General features: G+C 37.3%; 1 protein-coding gene across 1 annotated transcript; it reads right to left on the reverse strand.

Annotated features, from left to right (window-relative positions):
* Nucleotides 1-493: 493 nt before the first annotated feature.
* bet1l (Bet1 golgi vesicular membrane trafficking protein-like) lies at nucleotides 494-6,127 on the reverse strand. The gene is made up of 4 exons (XM_030135935.1): nucleotides 6,038-6,127; nucleotides 5,561-5,646; nucleotides 4,399-4,455; nucleotides 494-3,669 (listed from the first exon to the last, which is right to left on the reverse strand). Exons 1-4 carry the CDS (start codon nucleotides 6,054-6,056, stop codon nucleotides 3,502-3,504), a joined length of 330 nt encoding a protein of 109 aa, XP_029991795.1. The 5' UTR covers nucleotides 6,057-6,127; the 3' UTR covers nucleotides 494-3,501.
* Nucleotides 6,128-11,512: the final 5,385 nt, after the last annotated feature.

Here is an 11,512-nt window from a genome sequence, read left to right on the forward strand (position 1 = left end):
CTATGTTTAATTTTTGAAGCAAATAAACATGTATTTACTGATATACTGTGTGAAAACTATGACTACAATATTTTAAAATGCTGCTAATCTGATGTTTTGTCACATTTTAACATATTCTAATATAAGTTATTACTCACTTTATGGAGATAATATGCACACAAAAAAATTGTTTAAAAAAAACCTGTTAATTAGTCTCATAGCAATAACAAGGAATTGATTTACACACAAACGTGTTCCTGCAGATCAAGTTTATCAAGAACAGCAAAGTTACAGTAATGGTATGAATTGCAGTGTATGGGATGATGCATTTAAGTGTCCACTGTGTTGGCTGATACGGAACTAAAACAATAAAATCCATGAATATACAAGAGAACAGCTGTAGAATAAATGTCCACTGTAGTGACCAGTATGTACAAAAGGGTTAAATTACATAAAATAGACAGCACAGACAGAATAGCAGTAAGTTACACACAAAAAATCAAAGGGAAACAAGCCAAATTGATAGATTTATTTATTCCCATAGATGCATCCTCAATCTCTAAAATTCATTCTGATTATGAAAATAAATATTACATGATGTCTTAGAAAAATACTTGAAATATTGCATACCTCACATAATCTCCAACCTTCAAGTGGACATGAAACATTGCACAATATTGGTGGTCTAATTTGTTTGTACCTTAGGTAATACATGGCGCTGCTATTAAATATGTTATTCACTTGTATTTATCAGAAAATTAGCAGAAACTAAGTGAAAAACAGTGAACTACAATGTCGTTTTCTAATAAATCAAAGTGAAAGTGAATAACAAGTTTAATTGTAGTACCATGTATTACCCTAGGAAAATAAACCACTGTAATGTTATTTGTTGTTTCAGATCCTCCATAAGCAAAAAAAAAAAAAGTTCATAATGTGAGTTATGCCCAAGCAACCACGCAGTTCAAACAATCAGTTAAGTTTATGTTACATCATTAACAGTAATCTAGGTAAAAAAAAAATAAAAAAATACAATGAATAAACATGTTGAGGATGTGACACAGTGATCAGATCTGTAAACACTGTTAAAATGAACAGAACAAAAAAAATGTTAATGTATTCAATCTCAACCTGCAGTGTTTACAGGTGGCAAACTACACCTCTGATGATGAAAACCTCCAAAACATCACAAGTAACATCAAGTATTTTACATTTTGACTTATAAACTGTCACTTCCAGTTAAAGAGAAGATGGGCAAAATCAGAACAGAAACATCATGTCAAATTACACAAAAATTGAACTTTATTCTAAACACATACAGTTGTGTTTTTCCTTTGAATGATTTCACTTTCATTTCTTCAAATCTGTTTTCTTCATTTAAGTAAATATGTATGCATGTGTCTGGTATCAGTGTCACTTAATCAGGATCCACTCATTGACTGATAAACTATTGCTGTCCGTGAAATACACACAGATGACAGGTCCCATCATTAAATCCAAAATACTAAAAGGGAACTGAAAGGATGTGAAGCAACCAGACACACCTGTTTGAACATCAGCTTGTCATTCTTTAACCCTTTATAGGGCACTACATAATTGAAATACTCTGAAATTCAAAATTTCAACCTTAGTGTGTTATTGGACATCGCCATCTATCTCCTCGTCGGTTGCTGTGACAACAGTCTCCTTCATCTTGACATAAAACAGCTGAACAGCACTAAACTCATGCAATAAAATAACTGTTATAAGGTCATAAACTGATAAAAATCACTCATTTTCACTATTTAAAGCTTCAAAATGTCTATAAAATCTCTCTGAATCACTCTATAGCGTTATAAAAACCAACATGCTTCTTGACCTCACTGAGGCACTGGATTGGCCCCATATTTAATGTTTGTGGAAATTACCAAAAATAGTCACTTGCCCAATAAAGGGTTAAAAAAAAGAAAAAAAAAAAAGAGTCACAATATGCTGTGTCATCTGTGTAAACTTTGGTCCTCAGTTGTGAGTTTAGAGGTCAGTAAATTTCTGTGCTCTTATCAGTGGGACTGATGTTACTTTAAGTTAATGGGACCTCACAAACCCTGACGCTCTTCTCCAAAATCTTTATACTTCTAATTTTTTTAAGTTAAGGCATCAAAGTTAAATTAATTTTTTTAAGTGCGTGTATTCAAAGTCACCTGTTGGAGTAATAAAACATCTTGACATTTTTCAAAGTTACTAACAATGATATTGTTAAGATGTCGATGTTTTAGTTCTGAAGGTACAGTGTATTTACCAAGACAGTCAACCAATACTCTGTCAAAATATGGATGTAAAAAATAAAAGTAAGTGACGAGTCTAAATTTGTAAATCAAAGATTCTTGCTTCAGGTAATATATAATTTATTAGTTTGATTTGAGCAACAGAAACACAAAATTATCTATAGGGTTTCTTGGGTCTTCTCCACATATTTCAACCCAAACACATGGGAAAAAAAACCTGGTAAAGTTTGGAATACACTAGAACTGCAACTTTCATTGTTGATAAACCTTGTTATTATTCTCTTAATTAATCAATTAACAGTTTGGTGTCTAAAATGTCATAAAATGGTGAAACATATTTCCTAAAAAAATAAGAGGACTTTCTCAAATGTCTCATTTGCCAAGCCAAAGGTATATTATTGATCAACATAAAGAAGATCAAGAAACCAGAAAATACTCACATTTAAAGAGCTGAAATCAGACAACTTGGACTTTTTTCCCTACTTGAAAAATACTGGAATCTGTTAAGGATGTTCAAAATAAAATAGCTAACTATTAATTTAGTTGTAGACAACTAATTGATAAATCATTGCAGTTCTAGAATACACAGTGATAGAAAGACTGAGTGTAAAAAACAATAATTTTAAATTATAAAGGCATTTGTAGAATAGCTTTAGGACTCTGTGAAGTTCCATAACCTGGGGAGGCCTGGGTGACCTGATAAGGAATGACATTACTTTTCAAACATAAACTACATGACAGTCCTTTAGTATTCATACTGCTCCAGTACAGCTCTAATGGGTATAAAATATCACTGACTGGTTACATTTCTTCACTGCAGATGTACAGCCTCAGACGTGATGGTGTAAAGTCTTAGATTAGGAGGCAGGTATGGACAGTCTGATGGGATGTCTAGGTCAGACAGACTTTAATGATGCTGTCCAGTTTATCTTTGGAGGAGGGGGCTTTGTATTGATGTGATGTAATGTCACACTCAGCAGTGTTGGAGGCCAGCTCCCACCTGTACTAAATTCAGGCTCCATACCAGAGCTTTCTTTCTAAAATGTCTAAGAGTCCAGTTTTCTAACCCCAACCCACCGACACGCCTAGGGTTCATGCAAGGTGTGCCGACACCCCCTGCTGGCCAGATAAGACACTCACCTGGATGTTATCTCACTAATTTTTTTCTTTCCTCTCTGTGGCTCATTACAAAGTCTATAGAAGGAGTTCAATAAACCAGATGTGAGATCAGTCTGAGCTTCACATCTGGCTCCATATGCTGTCAGCGCTGGATCCGGGAGACCAGGAAGTAGAGCAAGAAGAAGACAAGAACCAAGCCAACGGAGACATAGCAAAGGAGGCGGCGGTTGTCTCTACCAGACCGAACCATAGTGGAGAAGCGCTTGACACTGCCGGTCAGTAGGCCTGTTGCACTCAGGAAGTTTGAGTCCTGATAGGAAGAACAAGACAGATGATTATTATTAGTATTATGTGGAGTTAATCTAAGCAATCTCATTGAAATGATTCCCAGACATGATCAGGAATAGAGCGACACCTATCAATTAATCTATCAATTATTTTATATGATTCGATTTGATTAAATGATTATTCAAATAAGTGAAAAAATGCTAAAAAGTGTGGAAAAGACATGTCTAACAAACAATTAATCGATTAATCGTTTCAGTAATCAGGATTGTAAAATATGGATCTGATATCTGTGTATACTATACATACACATCTCTTTGCATGTGAAAACTTTTCAACCACTCATGCTTGTGATGATTAAATGTAACTTATAAGGGTGGCTGTACTTTAGTTAGCTATTACACCAATCAAATTTTCTTTTCAAATAAGAAATTTTAGGTGTTTTATACTGTGTGAAATGCTGTTATCATTACAATAGTACAAGTTAAACAAAGAGAGCTTGATAAAGTCAGCATTTATTTAATTTCTCTGTAGATACTGCAGACGCTGAAACTGGTTTTACCAAATTAGCTTTTAATTAATATTCCTTAACAATTGTGAGTCAAACAAGTATAAAATCTGTTCATCTGAGTGGTTCACAAGGTCTGATATGTAGCAAAATAAAAATATCTAAGAGAGACTGTCTAATGATGCTGATCAAAAAACATGTGTTAAACTGGTGATGAATTATAACTAACATACACATCAGACTCACCATGCCGTCCAGATAGTCATTCTGATCATCTACTTCTCTGTCAATGTCATATGCCAACTATAAGACACACAGCAGATTAATGTCATTATGACACATTAAAAGGTATTTATACATCCTCTTAGCATCAGACTACAGACATAAAGGGAACACTGTGACAGATTGAAAACATACACCAGTTCCTCCCGTGATTATGTCACTGTTTTCACTACCATGTTTAGTTTTTTCATCATCATGTATGAATGAACTTGAAATTATAAGATTAGGGCCTGGCCAAGCGAGTAACGAAGTGACAAAGCACTGTGCAGTAATACTAATCATTCCATATCTGTTTTTAACAATTAATTTGGCAGTAACCATAATAGCTCAAATTGTAGGTCTAAGCAAGTACTTTAACATGCCATTAAAGAATAATAACCAAATATTTAATAAAAATGTGAATTTATCATCCCTGACAAAGTACTGTAACGGAGTGAGGAAAAATATACAGCAGTTATTCAAGGTTTGGAGAAAATACCAAAAAGTGCTGTTCCTCAAGGAAAGTGCAAATATTTAGTGTACCACACTTTTCTTAATATATGAGAGTACATTATATCCAGAAATGAAACTGATATCATTTTTGTTTTAGTTTTAAAAGACAATAATTCATGGTAACAGAGTGAGAATCCAAAAAAGTAACAGAGTGAGGTGTTTGTTCAGTGTGATGCACCAGAAATAATAATCAAAGATTTTATTAAGATCCTGATAAAATGATCAGTCTTTGGCCACATGTTTCATTACTATATTTAATACACATCTTTATGCTTTAAAAAAATAAATAAATAAATAAATTAAATAACATTCAAAATCATTATAGTATTTGATTATTATGAAATATAAGATTAGACACAGGCATATATTTAGAACATATTTATTTCCATATTGCTATTTACATTCTGAATTTATGCTGAATACATTCATTTACAAATTTTACCGTTCTTAATTTACACTGTATTTTCATATATTTTCTTATATATCCAGTTGTAATTCAAGCACAAATTGAATGAACACAGTTTATTAAACTAGACATATATGTCTTTCATGCTGCGTAATCATAAGTATTGTTTTAGCCAAAAATAAATGACCCAGATGTTCACTTAGCTCAATAGAGAACTTGGCAACTCACGGATTTCAGTCTGGACACTTTGGATGCCAGATTTTCAGCCATTCGTTTGTTTTCAGAATCCAACATGTCCTCCACAGAACTGTGACCTGTTTGATAATGTTAGGAAAATATATTATTATAATTCTATGAGCTAAAAAGACATTTACAAATCTGAAACGCGTAATGTATAAATGCGAATAAGAATCTCAAGATATCCTTGAAAGAACTGAATGATAGAAACAGTAACTGAAAAAGAAATAAAAACAGTAAAATGTCTCGTAATGTGTATTACTTGAGTGTTTTAGTGTGATCCCTAACAGTATTCTTCAGTATGTTAGCCAGCTAATGAGGCTAAAGGCTTTTACTTGTACATGATCTGACTATCTACATCCTACATACAGCCCTTTACATGTCAATAACAGAACGGAACTTTAACTGTGTGCTACTGACAGTTCAAACCTGGGTTTTTAACAGTGAATACGTGTCAAAAACAAATACCTCGGTTCCAGTCCCCCATGTTGATGTGAGACGTGGAAATCAGCTGTTCAACTGTTAGATAAGTGGATGTGACTAAACACGGAAGGAGCAGCTTCTAGTTTGTGCTTTATTTATGGTTGACATACCAGCAGATGGACCCAGTACTGCCACCTACTGACCAGGGGTGGAGAGGGCGGGGAGGGCCACAAGGCATAAGGGACTGCATGTTTGGATGAAAGTGATGTTGTTCTCCATTGCATTTGTATATAGAAGTTATTTATGGCAAAAAAAAAAAAAAAAAGTTGACAATAACTGTGTAAGAGCATATCAGGAAAGAGAAAAACTAAGGATCAGGCTCTCATGTTGTGTGACCTTATGCTCTCATTGGCTGGTGTTTTGTGATCCTGTGCTCGCATTAGCTGATGTTCTATGATTCTGCGCTCTCATTGGCTGACGTTCTGTGACGCTGCACTCTGATTGGTTGACATTCTGTGATGCTTCGCTCTGACTGGCTGATGTTCTGTGACGCTTCGCTCTGATTGGCTGATGTTCTGTGACACTATGCTCTCATTAGCTGACGTTCTGTGACGCGCCGCTCTGATTGGCTTGCATTCTGTGACGCTGCACTCTGATTGGCTGGCGTTCTGTGACGCTGCGCACTGATTGGTTGATGTTCTGTGACGCTGCGCTCTCATTGGCTGGCGTTCTGTGACACTGCGCTCTCATTGGCTGGCGTTCTGTGATGCTGCGCTCTCATTGGCTGACGTTCTGTGATGCTACGCTCTGATTGGCTGGCGTTCTGTGACGCTGTGCTCTCATTGGCTGACGTTCTGTGACGCTGCACTCTCATTGGCTGACGTTCTATGACGCTGTGCTCTCATTGGCTGACGTTCTGCGATGCTTCGGTCTAAGTTGGCTGACGTTCTGTGACGCTCTGCTGTCATTGGCTCGTGTTCTGTGGCGCTCTGCTGTGATTGGCGTGCGTTCCGTGACGCTGCGCTCTGATTGGCTGGCATTCCATGACGCTGCGCACTGATTGGCTGACGTTCCGTGACGCTGCACTGTCATTGGCTGGCGTTCCGTGACGCTGCGCTCTCATTGGCTGACGTTTTGTGACACTGCGCTCTCATTGGCTGACGTTCTGTGATGCTGTGCTCTCGTTGGCTGACGTTCTGTGATGCTGTGCTCTCATTGGCTGACGTTCTGTGACGCTACACTCTGATTGGCTGGTGTTCTGTGACACTGCGCTCTCATTGGCTGACGTTCTGCGACGCTGCGCTCTTCGTTGGCTGGCGTTCGTGACGCTGCGCTCTCGTTGGCAGACGTTCCGCGATGCTGGGCACTGATGTCCTCCCCCCTTCTCGTAGGGAAGCCAATATATCCTTGATTCTCAAAAAAACAAAACCTCCAGAAGATTGTGGCTCTTACAGACCCATCTCATTGCTTAATGTTGATTAAAAAATTCTGTCTAAAATTCTTGCAACACGTTTGGAAAGTATCTTGCCCTATGTAATAAATACTGATCAAACAGGCTTTATTAAGGGTCACAATTTGTGTAACAACCTCAGACGTCTTCTAAACATAATTCACTTCTGTCAGCAGCACGCTGTGAATGGTCTGGTGGTTTCCCTCGACGCAGAAAAAACGTTTGACCGTGTTGAGTGGTCCTACTTGATTTACACTGTACAACAATTTGGGTTGGGTTCTAATTTTATCAACTGGATTAAAATCCTTTATAATGGTCCTCTGGCTGCAGTTATTCCAAATGGACTTAGGTCTAAAAACTTTGAGGTTGGGAGAGGAAACAGACAGGGCTGTCCTCTCTCCCCTCTTCTGTTTACTCTTGTAATTGAACCGCTAGCTGAGCTAATTTGAGGTGATTCTAATGTATTTGGAGTCAACACTGAGCAAGGAGTCCATAAAATTTCTCTTTATGCCAATGATGTTTTGTTGTTTCTTTCCAAGCCTGCTGTGTCAGTTCATAGGGTCATTACAATTATCAGTGAGTTTAGTTTGTTTTCTGGCGATAAAATCAACCTCTCAAAATCTGAGGCTATGCCTTTGGGGAAACACCACCTTCCCAATTCTCCCTTTAAGTGGTCACCTGCAGGATTTGTATACCTGGGTATTTTTGTCACTCCCTGTTTTGATCAGATGTTTAAGGCTAACTTTGTCCCATTACTTGACAAAATCAAACAAGACCTTGAACGTTGGACCAGCCTTCCCATAGGCAGGATCTCACTCCTTAAAATGAACATTCTTCCTCGCCTGCTTTACCCGATGAGAATGATTCCTATTCTGTTTCCACACAAGCTGATCCAAAAAATAAAAGGCTGGTTCAGTTCCTTTATTTGGAGCAAAAAAAATAGGGTTCTTATAAAAATGTCAACATTACAGCTTCCAAATCATATGGGAGGCCTGGATCTGCCAGATCTGAAAAAATATCAGGTGAGTTCACTTTTATTATATACCTGAGTAGATCTGTGAACACTCATCTGCAGTGTGGCTGGACATAGAAGCCTCAGTATGTGAATGCCCTCTTAAAAGCTTGCTTTTTTTGAAAAACATGAAAATGGTAAATAAATTTAGTAATAACCCAATAATCACTAATACAGTCAGGGCTTGGCGAATGGCTCGTCACATTGAAGGGAGAACTGGGAAAACCTCCCCCTTCACCCCTATTGTCAATAATCCGGACTTTCTTCCAGGTGTGCTAGATTCAGGTTTTGAGGACTGGGTAACTAAAGGCATTTCCACTTTCGGTTGTCTTTTTAAGGAAGGAATTTTCATGTCATTTGACCAAGTTGTTGAAGTCTTTGGAATAGGGAAAAACAATCTTTTTCGCTTTTTTCAGATAAGAGACTTTGTTAAAAAAGAAACATCGTTAATGAAAGACAATGAGGTTTCGGACATTGAAAAGTTGTTCTTTGGAACTAGGAAGGTGTCACTTAGTCTGTGCTATAAAACTCTGAAAGGTCATTGTAAGCTTGATTCTCCTAGTTTGACTCAGTCCTGGGGAAGACAACTGGATATTGATATCACAGAAGACGTGTGGAGGGAAATTTGGAATGTGGCCAAAAAAATTACTATCTGCAATCGTTCTTGGGCTTTACATCTTAAACTGCTACATAGAGCCCACTTGGCGCCAAACCGTATATCTAAATGTAAACCGGGCTCTTCTCCACAGTGTTTCAAATGTAGAATATATGAAGGCAGCCTCACACACTGTCTGTGGTCCTGCCCTAACATTCAAGGAGACTGGGAGTCTGTCCTACTGGAAATTAGAAAAATTCTCAAAACTCACATTGATTTTGATCCTCTATCTCTTCTCCTTGGCTTACCAAATAGGTGGATCAGTAACAAACATAACAGGAAACTATATAATATTTTAACTTTTTGTGCCCAAAAGAACATACTACTACACTGGACTTCTGATAAACCCTTTCTGTTTCTGGAAGGAGGAAGCTGATACTGAAGCACATTCCACTTAACTTTTTGACATGCCTGACACACTCTAGGATCGACATATTCAATCACATTTGGAAACCCTTCCTGGACTATACTGAGGGAAATGTGTCCTCAATTCTATCTCGAGTTTTCATCTGCTCTTGAATGAACTTTTTGTTGTATAGATATGAATGTGAGGAGTATCTGTCTCCATGCTGACTATGAATCCCTGTTTCAGTTTTGACTGTGGTGCTGAGCTGTTTGGGTTTGTTTTGTGTTGTTTTGAAAAAATGAAAATTGAATAAATATATTCTTTAAAAAAAAGTCTATCCTAGCTTTAACAGGAGCCAGTGCAGAGAAGCCAACACAGGACAAAAATGGTCTGTGATACTGGTTCTAGTGAGTACACGGGCAGCAGCATTTTGGATTAGCTGAAGGGTCTGTAAGGACTTTTGGATTAGCTGATGGGTCTTTAAGGACTTTTTGGGACAGCCTGAGAGAAGTGAGTTACAATAATCTAGTCTGGATGGAATAAAAGCGTGGACTAATTTTTCTACATCGCTCTGTGTTCAAATCTGTCTAATTTTAGTAATATTACACAGATGAAAGAAAGCAGTTCTAGAAATCTGTTTTATGTGAGAGTTAAACGATAGATCCTGACGGAAAATAAGGCCTAGATTCCTCACAGTGGTTTTGGTCTCCATGGTAACACCATCCACAGTGACTACTTGGCTGGACACCACATTCCTAACAGTTTTTGGTCCAAACACAATGACTTCAGTTTAGTTTGAGTTTAACAGCAGACAGTTGTTCATCCAATCTTTAATCTCTTTAATGCACACCTGTAGTTTGGCTAGCTGATTGGCTTCATCAGGTTTAATGGATAAATGTAATTGGGTATCATCAGCATAGCAATGAAAGTTGATGGAATGTTTTCTTATTAAGTTACCTAAAGGAAGCATGTATATGATAAACAGTATTGGTCCAAGAACCGAGCCTTGAGGTACTCCATAACTAACTATAGCGCACTGAGAGGATTCATTATTAATGCTAACAAAGTGAGAACCATCTGTTAGATGGGATTTGTTAAAAAATAAAACAGACGATAAATGGAGCAGGAGAACCAACGCTGACCTGGACCATGTAGAAAACTGACTGCTAGAAATAAGAATACGCTCACTAAAGTTAAAAGGTTTATATTTATTGTCATTAAAAGTCACTGGTCACATCACTGGCCAACGGACGCCGTTAGTCTATACATTCATATTTCACAAATATTACAGTATGAACATGGATATGTCACAGAAGGAACTGAAGGAACAGATGATTTTTCTGCCTTTCCGCAGGTTTCTATTTGAACACACTGGAGCCCTGAGTCAGCACGCTGCATTCACTGCGCCTGGGAAAAAAAATCCCTGTCTAGAGAAACCTCATCTGGTATGTATTTGTGTTGTAAAACTGTATGTTTGTACCTTTTTTTATGCAGGAATCAGTTTACTGTTAATACACAAAATAAGATTCAACAGATGCAGAACATATGGTTTTACGTGTTAAAGTCTGATCAAACTGTCGTGACGGTGGTTTTCAGAAGGATTTGATGATGATGATCCAAAGCTTCAGTTGTAATCTGTAACTTTACGATCAGTTTCTGTATAAAACTAGGATTTTAGCAGATGTGTTTTTATGCAGCATCCTCTCCAGATGTTACCTGTGGAGTTGAACTGGAACCTGCAGCTTTAGGCCTAAGGTCAGAGCGCTGCTTCAATCCTGTCTCTTTTCATGCTTTTACAATCTGATTTAATGTTACTTTTGTTTATTATACTTATTTTAATCTTTTTTGCTGACTTTTTCTTCTTTAAGTGCTTGGCTGTTAGGTTAAAGAAAATGAGAAATCAGAGAAGATTTTTTTTTCTCTCTTTTTTTGTAAATACGACCGTAAATGCACAAGTATTTTGTTAAAGGGGCAGAAAACCGAATCGAAGCCTCATCTTCATGTCTTTTCCAGTTTTTTCCCGCAGGTTGTGAACGCAGCATCACAAAAAAAAACAC

Source organism: Sphaeramia orbicularis, chromosome 6, assembly GCF_902148855.1.
Source record: "Sphaeramia orbicularis chromosome 6, fSphaOr1.1, whole genome shotgun sequence".
Lineage (NCBI taxonomy): Eukaryota > Metazoa > Chordata > Actinopteri > Kurtiformes > Apogonidae > Sphaeramia > Sphaeramia orbicularis.

Excerpts from the sequence above, each read along its gene's own strand:
- bet1l (XM_030135935.1), bottom strand. Across the intron at positions 4,456-5,560 it reads AAGTGTCCAGACTGAAATCC|TTGGCATATGACATTGACAG; the intron begins GTGAGTTGCCAA and ends TGTGTCTTATAG. Across the intron at positions 3,670-4,398 it reads ATGACTATCTGGACGGCATG|GACTCAAACTTCCTGAGTGC; the intron begins GTGAGTCTGATG and ends TCTTCCTATCAG.